General features: G+C 37.3%; 1 protein-coding gene across 9 annotated transcripts in view; it reads left to right on the top strand.

Annotated features, from left to right (window-relative positions):
• Positions 1-26,768, top strand: part of FRY (FRY microtubule binding protein) — a 180,545-nt gene that overhangs the window by 114,336 nt on the left and 39,441 nt on the right. For all 9 annotated transcript variants that reach the window (XM_072930174.1, XM_072930158.1, XM_072930153.1 and 6 more), the window contains 15 exons: positions 891-990; positions 1,289-1,460; positions 3,251-3,507; positions 3,878-4,024; positions 7,354-7,522; positions 8,287-8,377; positions 10,848-10,930; positions 14,105-14,255; positions 14,814-14,917; positions 18,315-18,500; positions 20,478-20,676; positions 21,273-21,394; positions 22,241-22,428; positions 23,363-23,457; positions 25,154-25,755. In XM_072930174.1, the coding sequence (XP_072786275.1) occupies positions 891-990; positions 1,289-1,460; positions 3,251-3,507; positions 3,878-4,024; positions 7,354-7,522; positions 8,287-8,377; positions 10,848-10,930; positions 14,105-14,255; positions 14,814-14,917; positions 18,315-18,500; positions 20,478-20,676; positions 21,273-21,394; positions 22,241-22,428; positions 23,363-23,457; positions 25,154-25,755 (2,666 nt within the window). The remainder of the gene's footprint in view (positions 1-890; positions 991-1,288; positions 1,461-3,250; positions 3,508-3,877; positions 4,025-7,353; positions 7,523-8,286; positions 8,378-10,847; positions 10,931-14,104; positions 14,256-14,813; positions 14,918-18,314; positions 18,501-20,477; positions 20,677-21,272; positions 21,395-22,240; positions 22,429-23,362; positions 23,458-25,153; positions 25,756-26,768) is intronic.

The following is a 26,768-nucleotide window of genomic DNA, read 5'->3' as shown; positions in this document are numbered from 1 at the left end:
AAACCACTTCATTTCTTTTCTTTTTGTATTTATTTTTTAAGCTGTGGAAGGGAAAAAGCCAGTTACAGAGCTTGGCTTGAAACTAGTATATGGAATTACCAAGAATGTCCCATGCCACACATGGTGTGCCATATTAAAAAGTCCAAATAGGCATCCTGCAGCCATCCAGGAACACTGTAGCTGACATCTAGGGTGATACATTGATGGTTCACAATTTAATCAGTGCATTTACAAATCATCATGAGAAAACAGAAACCTATTTAGTGCAAATCCAAATACTGTGATGGGAGATTTACTCCTCTAACAATATTCTCATTAAGTTAACACTTTGATATGTTTGACCTTACAACTGATGTTGACTTTATAGATAGCAGGCTTTTTGAAGTGGTTCTTAATGTTTACTCTTTGAAAACAATTTTCATAAAATTTTCTAATACCTCAGAATGTTCATGACAAGAGATAATGTCCTTTGTCCAAAGGGACTATTTTAATTCGATCTTGGCTTAAGAAATTCTTTATCCCTGGAAATTTTCATGCTGCCCATTTTCTTTCATGGGTGTCAGCCTGTCCTGTAAACAGTTTATACTATAAATTAAAATGAATTGACTGTCACAGACACAGGTATTCCATTTCTCATTGTGGGTAACTCAGTGCATTCCTAAGCATTAGTCCAAGGTAATTATAAATAATCCTTTATTTCTTCCCATTCACCAGATGGTCCTTTGATCAAGCAGTGTTTATTCATAAGAGCTCCCTTTCCCATATTCTGATGGTAGAAGAGAAGAAAGAAAGATGACATACTCTTTAGACCATATTACAGAGTAAATCAGAGTGAATATAATCTGCATTCCTCACCAGTATTCACAAAAATGTTCTTTTTATTCTTCTAGGAACTATCCTTTTGATATCGTGACACTTTTAAATTTGGTGCTGTTCAAGGCATCTGACAGCAACAGAGAGATTTATGAAATCTCCATGCAACTTATGCAGGCATGTATCAGTTACTTATTTTTTCCTTCTGTCCTTGGAGACCTTTTTGGTGAACTTCCTATAAAGTACTGTTATTTGCACATTAGTTTTTTTAAAAAATAAACAATCAGTTTTGTCTTGGCTATAGAAACCCAAATATTTATATAGAAATGAATGCTATCATGTCTTTCATATTTGGAGCATAACTCTGAAACATACAGAGCATTCTCTGATAGCTAAACTTCAAACGCTGATATTTCCTGATTTAATCAGTTTTTTTTGTCTCATTCCTTTTTTTCTTTTCTTTTGTCTTTTATAGATACTTGAATCAAAGCTTTTTGTTTATTCAAAAAAGGTAGCTGAGCAAAGACCAGGCAGTATCTTGTATGGGACACATGGTCCATTGCCCCCTCTTTACAGCGTCTCACTTGCCCTTCTCTCATATGAACTAGCAAGGATGTATCCTGAACTTACCCTTCCACTTTTTTCAGGTATCTGTATTTATTTGACTTATTATCTCCTTTACATTTTTTTGCAAATGCTAGACTGCTACCATTTTGAAACACAGTTCTGTTTATAAATTTAGCTTGACCTGTTTTTTTTCTGGTTCAGATCAAATCAGATTTAGGAATCCAATATATATTTCCTAGAGGTATTCACAAAATGTACAGAAACCCTGTTTGGGGACTCTGTGCCACTTATGTGATCTTGGGCTAACTTTGAAATTACAAGTGCCCTGAATGAGGTAAAATGACATTGGCAAACTCTACTATGATGGGTTCTCATGGGATTCTTCTTACCCATAGATTTACAAAGATCATACTTGTGAGGATGTATGTCTTCCTTCTACATAAACATGACTTTGACTTTGGGCAGACTGATTGCCTGTGTCCAGTTCTACCAATGATTCAAATTACTCTGAGTGATCTCTACCTTTTGTTGTTTGCCACATTTGCATACTGAGTGATCTCTACCTTTTGTTATTTGCCACATTTGCATATCTTAGCATTTTTAAAAATTTATCAGAAATATATTTTCAGGATTACTGAGAAAAATGTTAAAGAATGAGACCTGCAGGAGCACAATTCAGAATATGCCCACTGTGAGGCCATTCCTGGGAACAATGATGTTTTGAGACATATTTATCTGGTTTAATCAATCTTATGTGTTGCTCTAGTTTTTAAATAATAGAATGCAAATGTTTGTAATCATGGAAATTTTTACTGGCTCTTAAAATCCCTTTCTGTTGTTTTACTTAGTCTGTAGGGGCTGGAGGGAGGGTAAAGGAGCAATACATCACCCTAACATTTCGCAGTGCCCAAGATACCATGAGTTATAAATAACTGGTATAGGGAAATTCTGATGTCTCATTTGTCATTAAGCAAATGCTGTTCATTATCTCTGGTATCACTTACTGATGTTTGTGCAATGACTATCATTTTAAAAAATCTCAGATATACCGGATACTACGGTCCAACTGAGACAGCCTTTCTGTACATCTAGAATCATAAAGAGGAGGGAACAGTGTGTCTTCATGATTTTTAAAAAACAGGGAGGGAGTAAAAAATGGAAATGTTTGCTCTACTGATTTTTTACTGAAGAATTCTTGTACAGAGAGATAATGTGGTTCACTTTGGCAGGAAGCTGTATTTCTTAGCCCAGATTTTCCAAATCCCTTTGCCTTATAGTGCCAGTTCTTTTTTTTTTTTTTTTGTAAACTATATAAAGTGCTGTATAAAAGTATTCCTGAAGTGACAGCCAGCTATGAATTTTATAGACATTCCCACAGGAAGTAGGATCCCAATACATGCAAGATTTCTTTTGTAAACTCAATATAATAAGTGCCTTATTATTTAAACTATAGCTTAGAAACTTGGAGGCCAGTGAGGCATTTATAATCTGCAGAACACTTTAGTATATTCTCCAGAAGCTCTTGGAATTCTAGAGTAACCACCAGTAATTGAATTATCCTTTTTCCTCTTTATTGACATCCACCTTACTTAATATGTACACAGCACAGTAACAAGGGGTGACTTTCTGTTGCTTAGCCCAGACTGAGTTAGTTATTTTAGACAGAAGATATGACCAATTGCTTGCTATTACTGAACTAATTCGATGTTTTTTCTTCAGGAAATTCAAGAACATGTTTTTTATGCTTGTGGTGTGCAAAGTAAAAACTATCAGGTAGTCTTAACAAATATCAGGAATGTGATTTAAACAGTGTACTTAGGGTTTCCATCATAAATGAATATGTTGTCCTTTTCAACTCTTACTGTTTTAGAGGTAAGCCAGCGATTTCCAGCAACACATCCAAATGGAAGACAGATCATGCTTACCTATCTGCTACCATGGCTTCATAATATTGAACTGGTAGACAACAGACTGCTCCTCCCTGGCTCAAGCCCTACCACTCCAGAAGATGAACTGAAGGACAAGGATGGGGAAATAGCAGTCACAAGTGGACTAAAAGGCAATGGCTGGGGCTCACCTGAGGCCACCTCCCTGGTTCTTAATAATCTCATGTATATGACAGCTAAGGTAAAAAAAAAAAATCAAACAAAGAAACTAACCTGTAAAAGTTTTGTTTCTTCCCTCTAGTACCAGAAATTTTACACTGGAACAGTCTGTACCAATCAAACAAATCCTACTTAATTTTAGGATTTCTTTTTGAATTTACAGTCCTCAAGACTTTTATGTTCTCTTATGTTCCTTCTGTGGATCAGAGCCTAAATAGTTTTAAATGGAGTTAATGCTCTGAAATCTGTCAGGTAGCTATTTAAAATACTGTTCTGTAACTTTTTACAGCATTTCACTGAGAATTTTTTGTGTGAGAAAATGTTCTAAAAGAACATGCTTTAGTTTGGAAGTCTGCATATTTCAAAGAATGTATGCCTATGATTCGTTGCAGTATGGAGATGAAATTCCTGGACCAGAGATGGAAAATGTCTGGAATGCTTTGGCCAACAATGAAAAATGGAGTAACAACCTTAGGATAACACTGCAGTTCCTCATTAGTTTGTGTGGTGTTAGCAGTGATACCATCCTTTTACCCTATGTAAGTCTTTGCACTTTATTTTATTTACTGCTGATTACACAGGTTGTAGTGCAGAAAACAGCTATTACCTGCAGAAAATTGATTTCTATATCAAAAGCAAGACATACCAACATACTCCCCAACACACTGAACAAAATTAAATGTCAGGAATAAAAGTGCCAGGAAACTGAAATTAAAAAAAAAAAAAAAAGAAATTGAGTAGTTCAAATCTCAGCCTGCAGCAGCAGAGCATACCCCATTGCAAGTGAGAGGTGGGTTTCTCTCAAGCAAAGAGAAACATTGCATGTTTGTGAATGGGGATAGTAACAGAGGCTGGCTATAAATTGCCAGAAAATGCTACATCCTTTTCTTTAGCAGGCTAGAGCTTTCTGTGGGACATCTCAAGAGACAGAAGATAGTTACCCTTTATAAGCTCATTACCATATCAACTTCTGCCTCTGCATGACTGTCATAAATTATCTAACAGTTGCTGCAATGTGCAACTCAAACTGTGCTGGATATTGTTGTTATTCAAGTTAAAATAAAATCAGGGCTGTCTGAGAAAAACAGGCTACTTCCAGTCCCATGTTCCCTTTTGCTCAGTTGCTGAGTGAAACAGAATCTAAATTTAGTGAATTTTTCAGCCCAATTACAATATGTTTTTTATTAGTTAGCCTCTTTACATTTATTTCCCTGAAATAAATCTGAAATTTATCTAAAAAGCCTCATAAACATGCTTCATTTGCAGTTGCTGAAATAATAGTTTGCCCAAATTGTTTATAATGACTGCTATGCATATTAGAATAAAGAAAATAAAGAAGCCCATAAAAATCCTCAAAATATTGTTGTTGTACCATAGGCATCCCATTTGTTTCCTTTCATTTGTAGGCTTTACTCTTCTATATTCTCAAATCAATGTATATATATGCCTAGCTAGTCAAAAGTAGAAAAATTGGGAAGTGGAATTGGTGTAAGAAAAAGCTCAAGGTTCATATGAGAGGAAAACAAAGGGGTTGATCTGAAATAAGATCTTTCCTTCAATTGTTACAGAGGTTTTCCATTCAGTGTTGACCATGCTTTGAGCATGAGGTTAGATGAGAAACTTCCCAGCTTCTTCCCAGCCTGCCTCATCCTACAATCTATGACAGACTTGGGGTTAAGGTGGTCTTCATCTATGTTGGCAGAGAACGAGTGGAAATCACCTATTAAGAGAGAAAACAGAAAATGAGGGCTGTTACCCTCATTTCTGACGGCTTACAAAAGGAACAGGGGCAGTTTTCTGAGAGGAAGGAGTAGTCCTGTTCTGACTCCTTATGTAGCCTGACTGAAAAAGCCTGTCACCTGTTGCCCAGGAGCCCCTCACATACCTTATCTCCCATCCAGATACTTGCCAAGCCAAAGCTTTCAGCACCTCCAAAAGGCCCTAACTGTTGACATGCCACAGCTCTGAGCAGCCTTTCCTCAAACCCCCTCCACCCACTTCTTTCTTCAAATTCTTTTTTGCCTCAAAGCCTCGTCTTTCACAGTCCTGTCCTCTTCCAGGACAGTACAGTTCTCTTACTTCAGGAGAGCAATCTGTTCTGACATCTCCAGCTTCATCTGCTCAGCATCTCCTATTTTGCCTGTGGGACTTTTCTGGTCTCCCACCCAGGCTTCAAATGGCTGGTGGCAGCAGCAGCTGACAAGGTTCCCATGTTTTCTACCACCCAGTTAGTCTGTGTTTTGTCATGTTGAGTCAAAAGTCTGATTCTCAGATTTTGCGAAATCTGAAAAAGTCTTAACTTCTGTAGGAAGCCTGACTGTGCTTATGAGTCACTCCTTTGCTGATAGCTTTGTCTGGAGTAGGAAAATACACTGGTCTTATCACATGCATCTGCTCAGTGTTTTGCTAATGCCCTGGAGTTTACAGATAAGAAATCTTACCTAACTGTTAACTACACAAGACTGCTGATACCATAAACATGTGTCTTCCATTATCATGTAGATAACAGATACAAGTTAGCAAATAAAGATAATTTGGACAGTTTATCAGCAATGTTCCAGGTCACCTGGGCTTAAAAGAGCACAAAGCTGCATGATTGCCAGTTTACCCATCTCCTTTAGGAGCCCCTTGTGCCCTGAGGCAGTCACCAGCTGCTTTGTGTCTTTGGCCATCTGTTCTCCTGTGTGGGTCCAAGCCAAAAGCATGCCTGACTCACATTTTTAAATATTTTTTTTTAATCACCTAAATTAATTGCTTTGTCTCTTATGTTTCCTTTAAGCATTTTTTCCCAGTGCCCCACTACAAGTTGCTGAGCTGTCCATTCTTTCACATTATGTACTGAAAGATTTCTTAGTATTTACAGTTCAGAAACCTCTTTAGCAGAGACTCAGTGTTGGGAATGTGACCCCTTCAGCGGTGAGAGAAGCTGAAAGTGGCACTGTGAGCCCAACCAGAAATAAGCCTCGGGAAGATGGATTTGTATCTGGAAAGTCCCTGGGAAATTTTTAGCATAGTAGAGTAAAAGAGACTGCATATGTGCATTTTCTCTAAGGAAAAAAATTAAGGGAAAGAGAAGCAGTTAGGAAGTTATTGTAATGGAAGTATTTAAGAGTCTAAGAACAGCATTACTTGGTGAGACAGACGGGCTGTTCAGTCTAATATATTTGCTCCCCTTTAAGCACCTGTTTAGGCACAACTTAAAAACAAGCAGGCAAGTACAGGGAGATATTCCCTATATGGTCTCCCAGCTCCAGCAGTTTATGAATCAAGTGGGTTTGAGCTGGAGAGAGTCTCTGCTTTTAGTAGTGATCAGGGTTTTTTTGCTCAAGAATACAGCCAAATTTGGTCTCAGTATCTCAACAGTCCTCATTGCTGCAGTGCAAATTTGAGATCTTGTTACAAGATTTATAGAAATTTCAAGAGTTTCTATAAATGATACTCTCAGATTTTTCAAGTCAGGATACATGAAGTCTGTGTACATAATTGCTGTGTCTTTCTTCCATTGGCTATTACTTTGCTTACAGATATGAGTAGCAACTCAAAGCCTGGCTTACTCTTTGTGACCACAGCTACAGTTTTGTAGATGTGCGTGTCACATAGTTATAGACACCAACAATTTGTTGTTAATGGTAAGCAAAAACTTGGAAGCAAGTAAATCATAGGGTCAGTCTGCTGGGGAAATGATCTTGATGTCAAAGTGAGAAGTTTTATTTCTGTATGAGCTGTATGTTCATACAGTTGTGGTGTGGTGTCTGTCCAGGAACAACACTTGCATTCTAGATAATTTCAGTACTGCAGTGTAACACTCATTGATTCCTTTGGAAATTCACTTTGGTCAGAGTTTAACAACTGTTACTTTCTTCCACAGATAAAGAAGGTTGCAATATATCTGTGTCGCAATAACACCATTCAGACAATGGAAGAGCTTCTGTTTGAGCTGCAGCAAACGGACCCAGTGAACCCCATAGTCCAACACTGTGATAATCCTCCATTTTACCGTTTTGCTGCCAGTAACAAAGCCTCAGCTGCAGCTTCTGGTATGACCTGAATGTGTCTTCTTTATATTCTCCTGCTCTTTTGAATCTTCATCTCTTTGCAAAAAACAATCTCTTACTTTTGCATCCATTCAGAACAGTACATAAAGTACAGGTTTCAGGGCCTTGTTGCATATCTGAATGACAGTTCTTTTTCATTACTAATGATGTATGTGCTTTGTTAATGTGTGCTTAATTATCTTAACTATTTTAATAGCATATTACTAATATTTGATGTTGTTCAGAATTCTGCCACTCTTCAGAAAACTCCACTCTCTAGTGGTTGTTTACTCAGAACAAGAAATTGTCATTGATGCAGTGAACACAGCAGCTACATCAAGCAGTTTCCTGAAAACTGAGAGTCTCAAGGTTGTGGCAGTTCTGTTTTGAAAGGCCTAGTGCCATTTTCCAAGCTGCAGTAGTCAAATATACTTAAGAACCAACCCCACATTTAACCTTGTAAATGTTTTGCCAAATCCTTGAAAAACAATAGACTATGGCTCTTGACCATGAGCTTAGTTTAAGGAGTAGACCACCATCATTCTGTTAATCTGCTTCACAAAGCATGTAAACTTTACACCATCCAGCCGTGGAAGCAGGTCCTGGTCTGTAGAAGTAGCAGTGTTCATTCATTCATGTGTGCAAGGATGAAGGATGGTCACTTTGACTGTAGCTGCTAAAAAAGGCTGTGAGTTATGAGCTTTTATTGCTTTGCAAATTCAGTCTGCTGCATCTAACAGGTGTTCTTACTGACATCTCATTTACAGGAACCACCTCCAGCAGTAACACTGTTGTAGCTGGCCAAGATAGTTTTCCTGATGCAGAGGAGAACAGAGCGGTGAAAGAGAATGATGAGAGGTTTGTGGTTTGGGTTTTTTCCCTCCAATATGTATGTGTTTTCCTAGGCTGAGGGTGAGATGTTGGAAAAAGTTCTGCATTGTATTGTGAGGAGCTCTGGTGCTCAGATTGATCCTAAGTGGAATTATCCCAGTATGTATAATTTTATTTTTAAAAAGCTATTACCATTATTCTATTTCCTGACTCTTGTTTAATTGTAAAGGAAGTACTGCTAAACATACATTCAATGAATTGTGCTAAGGACATCATGGTCTTGTAGGAATTATCCACAAAGGTGAAAGAAAAAATTAGGAATGTGCACCAAAAAATGACTACTAAAATCTTTACGAAAAATCAGATTTGATCACACCATTTGACTTCATGGACAGTGAGTAAATTTAGTTTGCAGATTTATATCAGTGATTTCAAGGACAGCTCCTTTGTCTAGATGAAATGTTTTGTAGAGAACAGCTATGGAAAATAACCTGCTTATAAATTATATATTCCGTTTAGACTTCTGCTACTTACGGTACATACTGACAAATGACAAATGAATAAGTGCAAAGCCTAAGGGCCATCAGATCTTAGAGCACAGACATACAGATTGTACTGAAACACTCTTAGTTTTGCAAGAAAACTTTGGACAATTTATAATAGCATTTGTCAGTTAGTGTATTAATATTACCTTAGTCACTGATAGCCGCTAGTATCACTTCAGTAGTCCAACCCTCCTTTCCTAAGGTTCAGGGCTTAGAGGTGCAGAGATAATTATGTGAGCAAACCTTTCTGTACTTCAAAACTTTCGAATTACTTGCTCTCTCCCTGTTACAAACAAGAGTAATATTTTGTCAGGTTAGTTAGATGTGTCTGCTAATTTAAACGTAAGTAGAAAATGGCACTCAATTGCTAAGTTTCAAATTGATAGTAAAACAGATTTGACTCTAAGTGTTGTTTTTCAACATATGCACTAGAAATGTACTTAAAAGGATAATAAAACCATTTTTCCTCTGATTTTTTTATTATTCTTTACATGAATGCATGAAAGTTTATGGCTGCATAGCTTTAAGATAAATTTTTATTTAGTTAATTTACAGCCAAGTTGAGCAAATGCCTCTTACAGTAGTTCAAGTCAGGATTTCTTGTCTTAAATAAGTTTTAAATGTGACTCCAAAGAAGTTTTTAGAGTTCAGATCTGCCAGAGACTTTGTGATAAAAATGAAAGGAAAATTACGAAGTTCTGATACTGGTATTCAGGATCCTGCTGAAAGATACCTCAGAAGAAAATGGAAAATAATTTGCCTGAACTCATTGCTGGCATTTATGTTACTGAAGCCAGCTCTAAGTGCATCTGCACTTCAAAACTAGCGTGTCAATCTTAGAATGTCCATTAATACAGACTTCACGTGCCCCAACATATGAATTAATGAGGGTCATAGATATAATACCATGTATTGAATGGCTCCCAATGCATTTTTGTCCACTGCACAGGGAATTTATTGTATGCTTATGGAACATGCATGCTTTGGAAACAATGTGATATGTTGATGTGTAGTGAAATAACTTGCACTAAAGGTGTGTGAACATTAGGAAGAAATTGAATTGAATTTTGTCTAGAAAACCTTCAGTCTTGTCTTGTTTGATCCATGGTTATTTGTAATTAGTTTCCTAGCTCTGCAGGAATGGTGATGCTTTTAGATCACCACTAGTGTGTGAGCTGTCAGTATAGCTCCTCTCATTCCACTTCAGGCCTGATTACCCTGGGAACACAAGGTGGGGGAAGTCAAAGGAGATCACCAGGAAAAGTCAACTTAGCATGAATCAGTGGCAGATTTGAGGACAGCTGTGAGCAGTTTGCTCTGGCTCTCCTATCCTTTAACTTCTCTATTAGGTCTGCTCTGGCATTTGCTGGATTCTCCACTTGAAGGGGGGTCTGCTGTAGATTTTCCTGCTTGGTACCTGTGTGAGTTTGGCCTTGGACTTTCCAGTCAGTTACAGAATCACAGTGTTCTGAGCTGGAAGTGACCCACAGGATCATGGAGTCCAGCTCTGAAGTGAATGGCCCATATGGGGATTGAACCCACAACCTTGACATTATTAGCACCGTGCTTTGAGTGTTTTTTCAGTTTGGCAGGATTTTACCCATGAGCCTGATTTGTGACAAATACTAGCTATGATCAGTTCATATCTCAGTTCATCCTTAGCAGTTTCTTCCTTCAAAAAAATCACACATTTGCAGCATGAGAGTTTTCCTTTGCTTAATTTTAAAGGCATGTGACACAGGAGCAGACTGTTAGAACTTCTCAGAAACTGTCTGCAAAAATGTTTTGTGGAAAGAATCAGCATTAGATTCATTTGCTGTCTATTCCTGTGTGAAAGTGAATGCTTAAGGAAATGCTTTTTTTTTTTTTTTTTTTTTTAGGGTAAACATAAAGCCCAGATGTTTAATGTCAGTCTGTGTTATTAATGAAGTTTTTTTTTCTTGTATTTGAAGGTTCAGTAATGTCATCAGAGCACATACCCGACTAGAATCAAGGTACAGTAATAGCTCTGGAGGATCTTACGATGATGACAAAAGTAAGTTATATTCAATTTGATGAAATTTCTGCTGTTTTGGTTGGAGAGGAAAACATTCTAATGACCAGCAGAGTCTCTCTGTTTAGGTTCTGTATAAACAGTTATGTAGCATCATCATGCAGGGAGTGTCCTTACTTTATCTTCATATCTCATTTAATTAATTTACTTTGTTTAATCTTGGTTTAGTCAAACCCATCTGAAGGCCAGAGAACTTCACAGAAAGCAGCAGCAGATAATCCTTCAGAGAGCAACACATTGAGCCTTTCATACATGGCAAGGCAAAAGACTTGTAAGAGCATTAGAGCAAGTACTTTGAGTTGTGCCATTTGGCAGTATATCCCTCCAAATCAAGTGCTGCCATATAAGCATGGAAATAGGCAAGTTTCCAGATATGAAGTCTTATCTCCTCATTTTATGTGCACTCTGCAACCAGTTTTGGGCTGCACTGTGCAAACGTGTTAGAGAGGAGATGGGGCTCCTGAGCATGCTTCTTGTTCTTTATGTATTTCTGCTAAATGGGCTATAAATGGACACTGATGCTTAGCAGAGATTCCAAAGAAAACCAGTTTACTATTGTACAGTAGTGCAAAGCTGAAGAGTTGGATGGTTTGACTTAATTTCTGGAGTGAATTCAGTTTACAGATTTTGGCTGGGCCCTAGCCAAATGTAAAAAAGGCAAGATCTTGTTATTGACTTCGATCACTGGCTTATTAAAGGCAGGTCAAGTACTGTATTAGCCATCATATCTTGGTTTGGTATTGCAGACATCATTTTGGAACTGTATTTTGACATGAAAAGTAAAGATTTTTTTATATTTTTAATCCAAGTAATTTCTGGTGATACTCTTCTGAAAAATATGCAAAGACTGTAAAATACAAAACAATAGGATAATTTAATGTACACCAACAACTATTAATCATAATTATGAAGCACAATACTGAACAAAATATTGTATATGTACAAACTCCAGTGTTTAAATACAAAAGAAAGTGTGCAACATCTAAAACTCAGTGGGGTTTAGTACACTTGTCTTGAATTTTTTATGGCTTTCTAGTTCTGCAGCTACTTAAAATGCTTCACCAGATGTTAATTGAAGCACTGGTGCTAATCTGATCTGCATAAACAATCTTTCAAGACAGAATAGTGTTTATATTATCAGAACAGCCTTCACAAATACCTGGTTTTGACAAGAGCTTTGAGTGATAACAAGTTAAGAAATACTGAAATTTTCTTTGCTCTTTTGGAATGTCTCCTCCAGCCAGTGCCCAAATGTTTTTTTCCTGCCTATACCTGCAAGTTTTGTACTACCATGAATATTTATGCAAAGTGTGCTTCTCACAGGGGTTCCTTTAGCAAGTATGTGAATACCTAGAAGGAAAATAAGATGTATTTTACTTAGCTACTGACATTTATATAGAATTCTAATAAAATAAAGGAATTTTTATATCTCTTGTCATTCTACAAGAAACATAATGCAACTTCCAACTTACTCCCTCAGACAGGCAGCCCAGGCTGCAAAGGATTTTGTGGTATGGCTTCTGTCCTCTCTCCAATCTACTTTAACATTCATGTATTGCTGAGGTTATAAATAAAGAACACCATTCTGCAGAACACAAACTTTTTTGTTCAGGCAAGGATTATATGTTTGCCTTCAAGGTGCTTCTTTTCTTTTTTTTTCTCCCAGTCTGCGCATAAACCTGTGAAAACAGAAGTGAGGATCTAGGTCTAGGTGTGAACTTCATGAAGCAGTTTTCTGTGAAACACTTAATTTGGTAGAAATAAGTAGTTCCTGTGCAGTGCTTTTTCTGTGAAAAGCATTTGGCAGACATTGTCTGGTTAATTCTGGTTAAGAATATGTGAAAATGCCATACTTTGCTACATTATTAAGTCATTTTATTCTTCTTTATCTGTAACTGATCGATCATCCTCCAGAGAATCTAAGTAGAGGTCTAAATCATAAAGCTATGAAGTGTTCCTTAGAAGACCAACACTTAAAAATGGAAGTTATAAAGCTGTTATTTTTGAAATAATTGGAGAAGCAGCTACTGCATTGAAAGTATCCTGAAGATCTGGAACTCTGAAGATCTTTTTCTAAAACTAAGAAGTGATGTACATTAGAAAAATCCAGCTCTGATACTTTTGTAGGCATCAAAACAGTTTTGTTTCCCGTGGGAAAGCTGACAAGCATCAGATACATGCTGTTAAAAAAAAATAAAAGGAAAATGCTGAGTTTTCAAGCTTACCTAAAATACAAAAGCATAACAAAACCAAAATAAAGAAACAAACAAAAACACAAAAGGAAGAAACAGAACAGAAAATAGCACTCATTAAAAATTCATAAAGGGTAATATTTGAATGTATATCAAAAACAGACCAAGAAAGGATACTTTCATGGCAGTGTATCACAGACTGCCAGACCTCAGAAATAAAAACTGAACAGTAAGAAAATTGAGAGGAATGAGAGGGAACAAAATACAGGAGAGATGAATGAAACTGTGCAGCTGAGACAAGACAGAAAGTGGTGGATATAACTTACTTGACCCACATCATTGCAGATAAACAGGTGGGAGGCAAAGCTCTAACACTCATTAACAAACAGCAGCTGTCACACTAAAGCAAAATGATATACATTTTTGAGAAATTCAAGATATAATTCATCCCTGTTGAAAGAAAATTACCCTGAAGATGTTTTTTACATTCCTTATGCCTCCTTGCTAATTCAGGACATTTAACTTCTGCCTTTGTAGAGTCACTCAGCAAGGCAGGGGTGGGGAGTTGCAAGAATGTGTCACTAGTACTCTGCTCCTTGCAGCAGATGGCTTCTGACAGCAGCTTTGTTGGCTGAACTTTTCCCTCATTTTTGAAGGGAAAGTCTGTTGCTTGGTGCTTTGTGATCTGAATCCAAAACTACTAAGTGACAGCAGGGATTCAGCTGCCACTGCTACCATTCAGTGCTGCCTGCCTGGAATCTCTTTAATTTCCAGCAGCATGAAAGAGGGATTAAAAATGCATCACTTGTTATTGAACACAGGAATTTGCAAACCTCATGGCATTTTATCACATTGTTCCAAACAGCTGAACTCATATGTTAGCATAAAATCTCTCGTAATATTTTGCAAAAATAGGTAATCAGACTTGAGTTTTATGCACTTTTTGGAATGCTTTTCCATGCAGATGATCCTGTTTCTCCATATACAAGCTGGTTATTGAATATTGTTGAAACCAAACAGCCACATCCCTTGCCCATGCCTTACAATGGAGGATGTTGGGCACCACTCGTGGATTATCTCCCAGAAACCATCACACCCCGGGGACCCCTTCACAGGTGAGCAGTTTCTCATTCTGACATTTCAGATGGTGAGATGCTTCCTCTTAGTAGCTGACCAACACCAATCCAACTGTCCCACCATTCAGAACATGTGAAAATCATACAGTAAATTTCTGATAATTTCCAGTGCAAAATTCAACATGCAGTGAAAGCTCACAATTCTAGCAGATTTCTACCAGAAAGCCTATTTACAATGTCGAACATCACTGATAAGAATAAGACTCATGAAACAACTGAAACAGAAAAGGAAAATTTCTTTTTCCCAGGCCTCTGTGCCTATTATTCACAGTACTTTGATCTTTTATTCTAACTAGGCCATGCATATTCTGAAATTCCTATTTTACATAATTTATATTGACAATATTATGGTTTTTTTTCAGTAATGGGTACTTGTTTGCTTGACTGTAAGTAAAGTGCTTCAGTGTTAATTATATTGAGAAGAAATGCCACAAATCTGAAAATTTATAGATTGTGTATTTCTTCAGAAATAAGCATTCTTTTTGTGCTTTCCCATTTCCAAGGGCTTTGAAACTGATGCTGTGGTTTAACTTCCAGGTGTAATATTGCTGTTATCTTCATGACTGAGATGGTAGTGGATCACAGTGTGAGAGAAGATTGGGCTCTTCACCTCCCTTTATTGCTACATGCTCTCTTTTTAGGTAAGACCAACGGAACAAGAAAGAAAGTATAAATGTACTCCCTCCTTTTACTTTAGTTCTGCTGAAGCTATGGTACTGTGTTTCTTACATGTTTTATGATTTCCTCCCTCCACCCTAGAAGAAAAAGCCCAAGGCAGTTGCAGTCTGGAAATTAGTCTCAAAACTTTGAAGTTTTTGAATATTTTGGCCAATTTCAGCCAAATTTGAGAGGTGTGTGGAAATTTAAAGATGAATGGTTTCCTAAAATATCTCTATAAAAATATATGGCATGACCCCTGCAAGAAAAGGAGGTGAAACTCATGCCTTTAACCAGCTTGGTTAGTGATGACAGTCTACACATACCTTGGACCTGTACTAATAACACCTGTGCTGTCTCTTGCCTTTGCAAAAATAGTCTGTAAGAGAGCCAGGACAGCTGTACTGCACAGGTAGTGGAGGTAGGATGCTGACCACTGGAAAGCAAAACTTCATTAATTTCACTGCTGATGGAGTACTTTATCATCAGTCTGCTCCCTTATGTGCTTGAGCACTGAGGCACTGCTTTTTCCCCACTGCTGTGTCTGTTCCTGACTGTAGCATAGTTCATCTGGAGGCTGTTACCTTCCTTGTCCTGCCATTCAAAATTACCAAAAGTGAGTGGCCTAATGTTTTAGCACACAGGGGTATTCAGCATTACAAAGCTATTCCCTGACTTCCGTGGTTGATAAATAATAATTTTCACAAATAAACACAGATAGTTGTGAAATAAATTTATTATAGCTCAGATCACAGTTCACTTCTCATTCAGTCACCATAGTTACCACTAAGTATTCACAGTCAGTCTGGGAAGATCTGCTGATCAGCAGGCAAAAAGAGATTAAACTGGGATGTTAAGCACAGTGGTAAAATGAAGTATATGTTGAAGAAGGTACTTGTTCTCCTTTACTGCTGCTCTGTTACCAACTGTTCTGTTTAAAATTTTTTTGTGAAATAGGGTTTTGCATATCAGTACATTGATTTCACAAACTTCTAATGAAATGCAGGACTAACAAACCAGGACTGTGTTGAATGGGACTTCCAGAGTCAGTTTCAATATGATATTTCACATATATTTCGCTTAAAATTTAAATTTATTTTGTGGCTGCCCATAACAGCATTCTTATTTTTTTGTCTATTTCTGTGAACTTCCTAAGCGTAAGAGGGAGCTGAAAGAGAATTGGGTAATTTTATGGATCAAATCAATAACAATTAACTGATCAAGCAACATCTTTACTATGATTTGTAACAAGTGTGAGAAAACTGGTACTTTCACTTAGAAATTGTCACAAGAATAAATTAAGAACTTAAGAAGGAGTAGTACAGAGCAGTGTGACCACTGCAGTTAAGACAGCTTTAAGGAGCCATCAGGGAGCCATGCAATTAAACATATGCAGAAACAGAGTTATGATACTAGTAATCAGTTAGAAAAATACCTTTAGTTGTTTGTGCAATAAGGTTTCAACATTACAGATTTTTAATAATGAATAAATAGAAATGTATTAATACCATGTAAGATAATCCCTTGGCTAAAAACTATCAATTCTGAAATGTGAAATTAAAATTAGATGTAACTAGTAACTAGATGTAACTGGTTTAGTGGTAACTAAAGTGAGATCACTTTCAGACTTCAAGGTCAGCTTCTCTAGAGCTGTTATACCTCATGTGGAAAATTTTTCTATTCTGTAGTAGAGCTCTTGTGATGTTGTAAGGAAGTTATGCCACACATTAGCCAAAGGTATGAATGTAATTAAAAATAAAGTATTGCTGTCCTATTGGAATGTGAGCAGGCAGATGCCTATGACTGAAAAGTAGACTAGTATGTTGGCTAGCTGGAGAGCTAGTATCCTTTCATTTATTGGAAGGAGTGAGAAAATATTAAAATGAAAGAATTTTGCAATGTCTGTGTGTTTAATAGGTTGTTGAATGGTTTGTAGTACTGTTGGTGAAGCAGGGAGGCCAGACTGCTGGTTTGAACTTGCCTATCTCTGGTGCATGAAAATCACTGCTCTTTTTCAACCAGTGTGGAATTAGTTGAACACTAGACTCCTTTCCAATGGAAATGTGTCCATGTCACAGAAGGTTACCCACCTTGGAAATCTGATAGGTTAAAGAAGGGACCAGCACTGGACATGCACGAAGACTGAAATGTCCTTCTCACTTCCTAGTTGGCAGATCTGTGCCAATACTTTTATACAACTTTGGGTTTAATAGGATTTCAGCTACCAGTGTTCCAATATAGAATTTATTTTCAACTAAAAGACCTTTTTATATCCTTTGAAATGTATGTTGAAAGCAGGTAGGATGAGTTCATTGTCTCCTGGCAGGTGGAAGTAGATGGAGAAAGGTGAATAGGAGCAGAAACCTTAAGAGGCTGAAATAGAGGTGGGCAGGATGGCCACAGATCTTTTGGAGGAGGCTACTGGGAGATGAGTAGGGGTCACGGGACCTTCAAAGAATTGCTTTTAGGAACCAAGGGCACAGTGTTCAGACGATGGCAGTATGAGCAGCTTCATTATTGCAGGCCAAACAAGAGCCAGCATGACTAGAGTGTATTAGAAAACACCTGACTTGAAAGATATGTTGTCTGCTGCCACACAGTGTTATGAAGAAGCTGCTCTTTTGAAGAGGTATACATGCTGAGAAGAGAGGAGTTAAAGAAGAAAAGAGTTAACTTTTTCAACACTGAAACTACTCTTAAACAGAAGAAAATATGTTTCAATATACTGTGGGGTATACTGAAAGAGAATCAAAATGAGATTACTAAAACAGAGTGCAGAAATATCTGTTTCCTTTGTATTTGTAATTTGTATTGTAATTTGAAACTATTCTGGCTGTTTTAAAATCTTACAGATGGCAGTAGTGTAAACCAAATCAGAGTCTTGCAGTGCTAGACCTTCAGTTTGAGTTAGGGGCTAATGTCTCATGCTGCTCACTGGTAGCTAAAGCTCTTTTTTAAGTGATTTGTCTATCAGTTTCTTTTTTAATTAATCAGTACCTGCCTCTTAAAGTTTGCACTCATTCTAAAACTGATGTCTGTGTTAGAAAGCCAGATACTGTGGTAAGCAATGTAATTCTAACCACCATCAAGAATACCTCATCCTTAAAGGTTTTCCAGGCTTGTCATATTAACTGCAGTGAGACAATGCATAAAGCTGTACTGCCACTCATTCGTTGTACCTCATGTGTGGGACTTCAGTATGGAAACTAAATATACACATATATTTAAGTGAGAGCACTGGTAACTATGTCTGGAAATGCTACATCTTTTGTTTGTTTGCACTGTTATCATGAACTGCCTTGGAATTTTTGCTATTTCTGGAATGTGAACTTGTTTATTATTACTTCATATTCAGAGATTGCTGTAACCTTTTCTTTTTAGGCCTTGACCATTACCGCCCGGAGGTCTTTGAACACAGTAAAAAGTTACTGCTTCACCTTTTGATTGCATTGTCTTGCAATAACAACTATCAAGCCATTGCATCTGTTCTTCTTCAGACCAGAGAGATGAATGAGACCAAGACTCTGACAGTACAACCAGCATACTTACCTGAATATCTTTACACAGGTAAGGAAGCAAAAGAAGAGCACTGTATCATACTGTCAGGTCTTGATAAGTCAAAGTAATAAAGTGGCAAATATGAACAGTTCCCATTAATCCTAATTCCACATGAACTACCCTAGGGATACATGCAATTTATTATTAGGCAATGTTTCATGATATTGAGAAAGTTATCTAATGTAAGGCAAAAAAATATGTAATGCAACATTTTAAAATTAATAGGGCTAATAACTTCCTGATTCCCCCCTCAGGGATCCAGAGCTACTTTAAATTAGGACAATCATTCCTCACCCTTAAAAGAAATTAATAAATAATTCCGGCACAGGAAGAGCAGCAAGAATGTGCAGCTCAGATTTTCCATTATTAAATTAAGTTTCACATGATACACGCCCTCCTTTATATCACTAACACATTGTGTTTCTGTCCCAAAATCTCTTTCTACATTAGCAGTCTTACTTCAGACCTCTGATGAGGTCAGTGTTCTATGACTTTTAGCAATTTACCTGTATTTAAGGAGCTGGTTGGAACCAATTTGTAGAAAGCTGCTAGCTAAATTTACTGTAGTCATATAATATTACTAAAAGCAAGTGTTCAGTTTTGAAGGAATCACAAAACCAATAGAGAGTTGTGGGTGTAGGATTAGTTGTTGGTAAGAGGGTGAGGAACTTTATCATTCAGTGAAAAGTGAAAAGTAAAGTTCTCAAATCAGTACCATTTCCATTGTTCTTTAGGAAGTAACAGGTAATTAGGCTTCATGAAAAATATTACATGATAACTTATTACTATTTTTTCTGAGACACGACAAAATTATTTTAAAGTAATGAGCAGAAGGGATAGGTATTTTAGAGTGATTAAATTTAGAAGAATTTAAAATTCTTTAGTATTTTGGCCAAAGAAATGTCATTCTGAATAACTTCTGCAAAAAATTATTTCACATTAGTTTTCTGTCTGGAGATGGCTGAATTTCTTTCCTAATGCACATTTATTAATTATTAAATACAGAATAAAATTCTTACATTAAAATTATATTACTGCTTTTCTGTTAAAATGAAAAACTGTTTTCATTTTTGCATCTAAAAAATGTAGTTGGTAACCTGATTCTGGCCCTCTGGAATTTAAGAAGTTATCAAGACTTGGTATTTTGGACTGGTTTTTGAGAAGCTAATATAAAGAGTGAGAGTGTGGGTGATGAGTATGCTTAGCTATAGCAAAGAATCCTAACTGAAAATGCTTCAACTCAGGTTTGTTCCATGTAATGTCAGGTAACAAGTCTTCTGATTTGCAATGGATTTTGTCTTGCTCCCATTTTTCTCACAAGGCCATTTTTTTGTGTTGTAGGTACAGCCTAAACATGACTAGAAGTCTAACCTTAGGAAAACAGGTCTTAGTTTCTAATCTTAGTTCTGGAATTGTGGCAAGCTTTTGATCTAGCAGAGCACTTGCTCAGGTGTTTCATCCTAATGCTGAAAATATTTTGTATGACTAGTCCAGTGGGTACAATTACTAAAAGTGTTCAAAGAAGCCACATTTGTGTTTTGATTCCAATTACATTTGTAAAATTAGGACAGCATAATTGTTTTTAAAATTCCACCCAGCAGTTTTTTTCCATATCAGACTGGCCCAGAGAAGTGGACTTTGCATGCACTTTGCCACCTTCTAAATTCTCTTTTAAAAAGTCCTACTTCTGAATGTAAAATGCCATAGAATATTTGTTTTCCAAGTACTGTTGTCCTTGTGCAGTAAAAAGAGAAATCTTGACTTGGATAGTTTTCATTTTATTCTGGATTCTACACATTTAGAAACAAAGTACCGTTTTCACTCCCGTGAGTATTTGAGGGTTGCTGTGTTCTGCAGGTTTTCCCCATGTTTCCCAGTGGAAGGTTTCTGTTGCTGACTCTGAAAAGAGCTGCTTGGCAGACACTTTCCTCTGCAAAGCTGCCCAACAGTGCATTCCATCTTTATCTCCTCCCTTTTGGCTGGCAGGTGGCTTTGACTTTCTGCGGGAATACCAGTCATCCCCAGTGCCAGACTCCGGCTTGAGCTCCAGCTCCACCTCCTCCAGTATCAGCCTGGGAGGCAGCAGTGGAAATCTCCCACAGATTACACAGGAAGTTGAGGATGTGGACACTGCTGCTGAATCAGATGAGAAAGCAAACAAATTAATTGAGTTTCTGACAACCAGGTAATGCAGAGAAGCAGAGGATACATTTGTACTTGAAATGCACACTTTCATGAAGCAACTTAAAGAAAAATGACTGAGCTCTAATAGTAATTACAAACCCCATTCCTCCTTTATTGATACTTACAGTAGCAGGTAGGTAGTAGAAAGCACTACAGTGTCAGAAAAAAAAAAAAAAAACACAGAAAATAAATCTTGCCTGACAGAAATAAAATAGTTTTATGTTCAGAAATGAACTAATAGAAGAAGCTAGTTTCATTATTATAAAATAAGTTATAAAGTGTACAGTGCATAGTGAAAGGCCATAGTGGAACTAATATTAACTACCAGCTGTAGCCAGCAGATTCTAGGCACAATGTTAAATTGAAAAACAGGGATTTGTTTATGCTGCTCTCTACACATCATAGTTTATATTTTAAAATACAGCATAGGAATGTTTATCTACTTTTATTTAAAATTCTGTTCAGTTGCATGACCTGATTTACCAGATCATGGCCCTGTAAATATCTAAGTACCTGTACAGATTATATATTTTAACTGATTACATTTATTTCAGATAACTCAAAGAAATTTTGCATTTTTTTATGTATTTCTTTAAGGGCATTTGGTCCACTATGGTGCCATGAAGATATCACTCCCAAAAACCAGAATACCAAGAGTGCTGAACAGCTCACTAATTTTCTGCGCCATGTTGTATCTGTATTTAAAGATTCCAAGTCAGGTAGTAAATATTTTCCTTTCATAACTAAAAAAATATTCCCTCACAGTCACACTTAATGTTTATCCTGTGACTTAGTATATCTGCTTATGCAGAAGCACAATAAATATGTCTTAACAAGAATGTGTGACATATGAAAGAATTGCTTTAAAACAGTCATGTTAGATTAGACTGCCTAATTGTTGAATTGAATATTTCTTCAAAGCTGTTGGTGGAAAGCCTTTTGATTGATTCTGCCAGATATAATCTCCTCTGTGTCCTGTTAGTTAAATACATCACAGCTTACTAAGTAAATATACTTTGTTAAATTTTTTCTGGCAATAAAAGTTTATTTTTCATTTATTATGGTTTTTAGAACATAGGGAATGTGCTGATTGCTTTTGAAAATCCGTACAGTCACTAATTAAATAATTTCCAAGATCAAAGCAGAGTGCAGCATCAGTATTTATATTAAAGATCTTACCCAAAGCCTTCTGAAGCTAACAGAAAGACTCCTAATTCAATTTTACTTCAGGTTTGGGGGTTTTCAGAAGTAACTTGCTGCCAGCAAGAATAGTGATTGGCTTGAAAGTTTGTCCAGGAATTGTAAAAAAAAAAAAAGAGTCAGAGTATCAATTTCATACTCCAAATTTTGTTTTTCAGTTAATTCAGTTAATTTTCTTGCATTCTGTGCAAAATAAATTTAAATTCTCCAAAGCACAGACATTTCTGCACCTCCATTTCCCAGTGTTTGCAGTGTACACTAACGACCATATTCTTCTCACAGAGTAAGTTCATCTGTTTATGACCCACAGTAAAGTCTGCAGTAAAACAGGGGGAAAAAAACTGACATCATATTCTTTTGCTTAGGTTTTCATTTGGAGCAGCATCTGAGTGAAGTTGCTTTACAAACAGCTCTTTCAAGCTCTTCCAGACATTATGCTGGTCGCTCTTTCCAGATATTCAGGGCCCTAAAGCAGCCCCTTTCTGCACACGCATTGTCTGACCTCCTGTCAAGATTGGTGGAAGTTATTGGAGAGCATGGAGATGAGATTCAGGTATGCATGTGTAAATAATGCTTCTTAGAACTTGATTCAATGCATACTTAATTTAAAATTACCATTTTTACAAGGTGATCTGGAGTCATGTGATGGAGAGTAGAATGTGGCCTCAGAAATGGTTACTTCTGAGTTTGCTGAAATCATATGTACCTTAGCTAAGTCTTCATCAGGCTGTTAAAATCTTACATAGCCCTAAAGAGAACAACTAGAAAATTTTAGTAATTGTCACTCATAATGAAATATTTGTTATGACCATTTTTTCCTTTTCAACTTCATTAACTTGGGTTTAAGGAATCCATCATCTGTGTGGTGATGTAATCTCATAATATGGAGTAGACACTGTCTCATTCCTCAGAAGTTAACATGTTTAGGAGTAAAGAAATCTGCACCATCCATAATAATACAAAGCTTACACTGACTTAATTTGATACAGACCTTTCACAGCACTATGATGTTCACTCTGTTTAAGCTAAATAGACTGAAATTCTACAATCAGAGACTATTTATAGCAAAATTCAAGACTTAATAAAGAGAAATACTGGCTTTCAGTAAGAAATGGACTGACATCACCTCCATATTTTATTTAGGTAATGAAACTGCCACAAGATGACAGTAATACTCTGTCACAATTGCTTGTGTAGAATTTAAATCAGTGACCTGCAAGTCAGAGGTTCAGTGTGTCATTATCAATCCTTTGATGAGATATGTGCCCTTCTTGCATACCTTCACAGATCATTCAGAGGCAGAAAATAAAACATACTTGTAGTGACATTTTAATGTTCAGGGCAGTGGCTTTGATATGAATGTTGGAGCTTCTTTTCAGGAGAAATTATAGGTTTTCAGTAGGTGCCTGCTCCTTTTATGAACCGAAGATTTTTAAATGTTACTTTTTGAATGTCTGGTTAAAATGCTTAACCTCCTGCATTGGTAGGGATATGTAATGGAGGCACTACTTACTTTGGAAGCTGCAGTGGATAATCTCTCTGACTGTTTGAAGAACAGTGATCTTTTGACGGTGTTATCACGGTAAGAATCTGTTCTCCTGACTGTATTTTTTTCAATGTTTCATGACATTAAGTGTGCAGTTCTGCAGTCTAACAGCAAAAAAAAATTTTTGATAAGACTAACCTCATTTGTAACCTTCCGAGAACCAGACTGTGAGCACATTTCAGCCAAATTTTCCTATGGTTGAAATAATGTTGACAGAACTAATAAAACTTTACAATATGCTGTAAATTCTGCCTTGCTGCCTCTTGGCTATAACCTAACATCCTTTAAAAATATTGTATTTTTGCACCTTTGTGTCATACACCTGAAAATGTATCTGGGAAGGAACATGGGTTCTGTAGTACTGGTTTCATACAGGGTGTCATTCTCTGGTCCAGTATTCCCCAGGAATAAATGATCATGGTTTCTTCTCAATAAAATTAGGGAAATTTTTTTTCCCACGTAGACGTGGATTTTGCTTGGTGTGTTGACCTTCTTTATGGAACCCTTGGCCTGAAAGTAGACCTTTGTACATGGAGGGAAGTCACAGGCTCCCTCTGTAATGTGGCTGTTGATAGTACTGAGGGAGATGAATGTCAATCTGACTCCTAATAGTAACAACAGAATAGGTAAATATTTTTTTTTAAATATCCATAAGTTACCATGCTTTATGTGCAGCACAAAGCTGTCATTTCTGAAGCTAGCAGGCAGGGTGCTGTGCCATGGCAGGACCCAAGGAGTGCCTGGGACAGAGTAGAGAGGAGTAAATACACTTCTCTTTTCTAAACTAAGAGCTGTTTATGTTTCTTGAGTGCACATTTCAGCAAATAGCAAGATGGAACAAAGAGTAGGAAACACTCCAGAAAGCAGTGGGATGCAATAAACTTTACCCTGACACTTGATTCCAGAATAAGATTCTCTTCAAGTACTATAGACAGTAGAGACTCATAGTGTATAAGGTAGAAATGGGATCAGAGTCAGGAATTAGCTTTTCTCCAGAACAAACTTTCCCTTGCATGTAACAGCACAACACATTCCTCTGTGCAGATAACTGATAGGTATTGTCTGCATCATCACGTGGTAGTCCATGAGAAGGCATTAGTCATTGAAATTGAAACACCTACACTTTCTGTAAACCATCTTGAAGAGATCTTAGGATACAGGCAGGATAGGATGCAGTGACAACAAATTTTCAGAAGCGCCTGTATTGGCAAGAGCTTGGGCAACCACATGACAGGTTTCTTGAGAATAATGGGTGTATTTGTAGTTCTGTTTAAGACATGCTGGTTTTTCTGCCCACAGTTCTCACATTACCCAGCAAGCAATTGTGCATTTGCCTGCCAGCTGTACCAAATTCAGGGCTTGCTCCATTATAGAGGGCATTGTAAAACCAAAATTATTTTCAGTTCTGCCACTGTCCCATTGGGAATGGCCGTAAGTCACTTCACAGCTCTGTATTTCTTATCCCCATGTCATTCTTGCCCATGTAGACTATAGGCTGTCCTGCTCTGGTTTGGTGCAGTGCCGTGTGAATCTCATCTCTGTCAGGTCTGTGGGCCTGTCTGTCTTCTTGAAAAAAGAAGGCAGGCTGCAATAGATGGTTTGGTGTTCTATTTCTCCCATGTAAATATTTATTTACAGTCTGAAAAGTACCTACCTTGCATCTAATATGTACCCTTTCAAGCTGTGCATTCACGTCACACAGTGTAATGGATGTTTTAATTCTTGGTTTCAGTTCATCTTCACCAGATTTGGCATCAAACACCAAACTGACTGCAAACCGGAAGAGCACAGGGCAGCTGAATATGAATCCTGCAGGTGGCAACACAGCCACTGCTGAGCGAAGTAGACACCAGAGGAGCTTCTCTGTACCCAAAAAGTTTGGGGATGTGGACAAGTCCTCGGACCCACCACGCAGTGCCACACTAGACAGAATTCAAGCATGCACCCAGCAAGGCCTGTCCTCTAAAACCAGAAGTTCATCCTCTCTAAAGGACAGTCTCACCGATCCATCCCATATTAACAATCCAACCAACCTGCTGGCCACCATCTTCTGGGTTGCTGTGGCTTTGATGGAATCAGATTTTGAGTTTGAATACCTAATGGCGCTGCGCTTGCTGAATAAACTTCTGGCTCATTTGCCACTAGATAAAGCTGAAAACCGGGAGAAGTTAGAGAAGCTGCAAGGGCAGCTGAAATGGGCAGACTTCTCAGGACTTCAGCAGCTACTCCTGAAAGGATTCACTTCCCTTACTACCACTGACCTCACACTCCAGCTCTTTAGTTTGCTGACACCAGTGTCTCGAATATCCATGGTGGATTCCTCTCAAGCTATAGGTAAAACCATTATGCTCTCCTGTCTTTCAGTTTCTGTTGCATTGACATTTGGTGACAGACCTCATTCAGCTATCGTAACAAAACCAAAAATAGCAATTTTTCTTTCTCTTGGAATATAGCATAATTTGCTTTTGCTTTGAGCTGGTGAGCTTTTTTTGAAATTTCATAGAAATAATGATCTGTTTCTAGAAAGTGAATTCAATACCCAATAAGGTTATGGAGGAGAAAAATCATATAATATTTAGCATTTCATTTCTAGGTCTTTAGCATCATATAAGGGTTCTGATTGGTGACAAAGTAAACATGTAAGGAGATACTGTAAAAAATTCCATTAAGTACTGTGGTCAGTTTTTCTGTTCAATTGTTTTCGGACTATGTCAAACTGCTTGATTTTAAATTCGTGTTTTCTGGTATTTTCACTAAAAATATAAATATCAAAAACTCTTGTACATTCAGATAAACTACCACAGCACAATAGTGAGTGAGGAGAGAGGCCTGGGTTATAGGGAAATAAGATAGCATTTTAAAATTTCCCATTATTTAGCTGAGGTTGTGGCTACTTCCTAATTATATTTCTTGAGAATAATTTCTGCGTTGTCCTAGATTTTTACTCCTCTCTTTTGGTCAGAAACACAGATACTAAGACAAATGTCCAGACTTTACAACTTAGTCATAAGAAGCCTAGATACAGAGTAAAGGAATTAATGCCTTGAGCAGCCTGCCCATCTCTAAGCACCTGTGTGGTGCCTGTGTTCCAGGCTTTGGTTGGGCAAGTCACACATTGAATTACTATGGCAGTACTATCTGGAGTTATCTTTCATTTTCCCTGAACACAAAGGAAGAGTAGGCAAACCGTGATCCTAATTTCAGCAACTTGTTTAATTGTGTAGAAGGAGAGGGAATGAATGGCTAAAAAGTTATTTTCATAGACTAAATCCTTTCTTTTCAAAAACCAGATTGTGTCCAGATACAATTAGTTGACTTCTGAGCTCCCACCTGAACTAGAGCAGCTT

The sequence above is a fragment of the Taeniopygia guttata genome, chromosome 1, assembly GCF_048771995.1.
Source record: "Taeniopygia guttata chromosome 1, bTaeGut7.mat, whole genome shotgun sequence".
In the NCBI taxonomy this organism is placed as follows: Eukaryota; Metazoa; Chordata; class Aves; order Passeriformes; family Estrildidae; genus Taeniopygia; species Taeniopygia guttata.
This window is presented reverse-complemented; position numbering and strand designations above follow the sequence as displayed.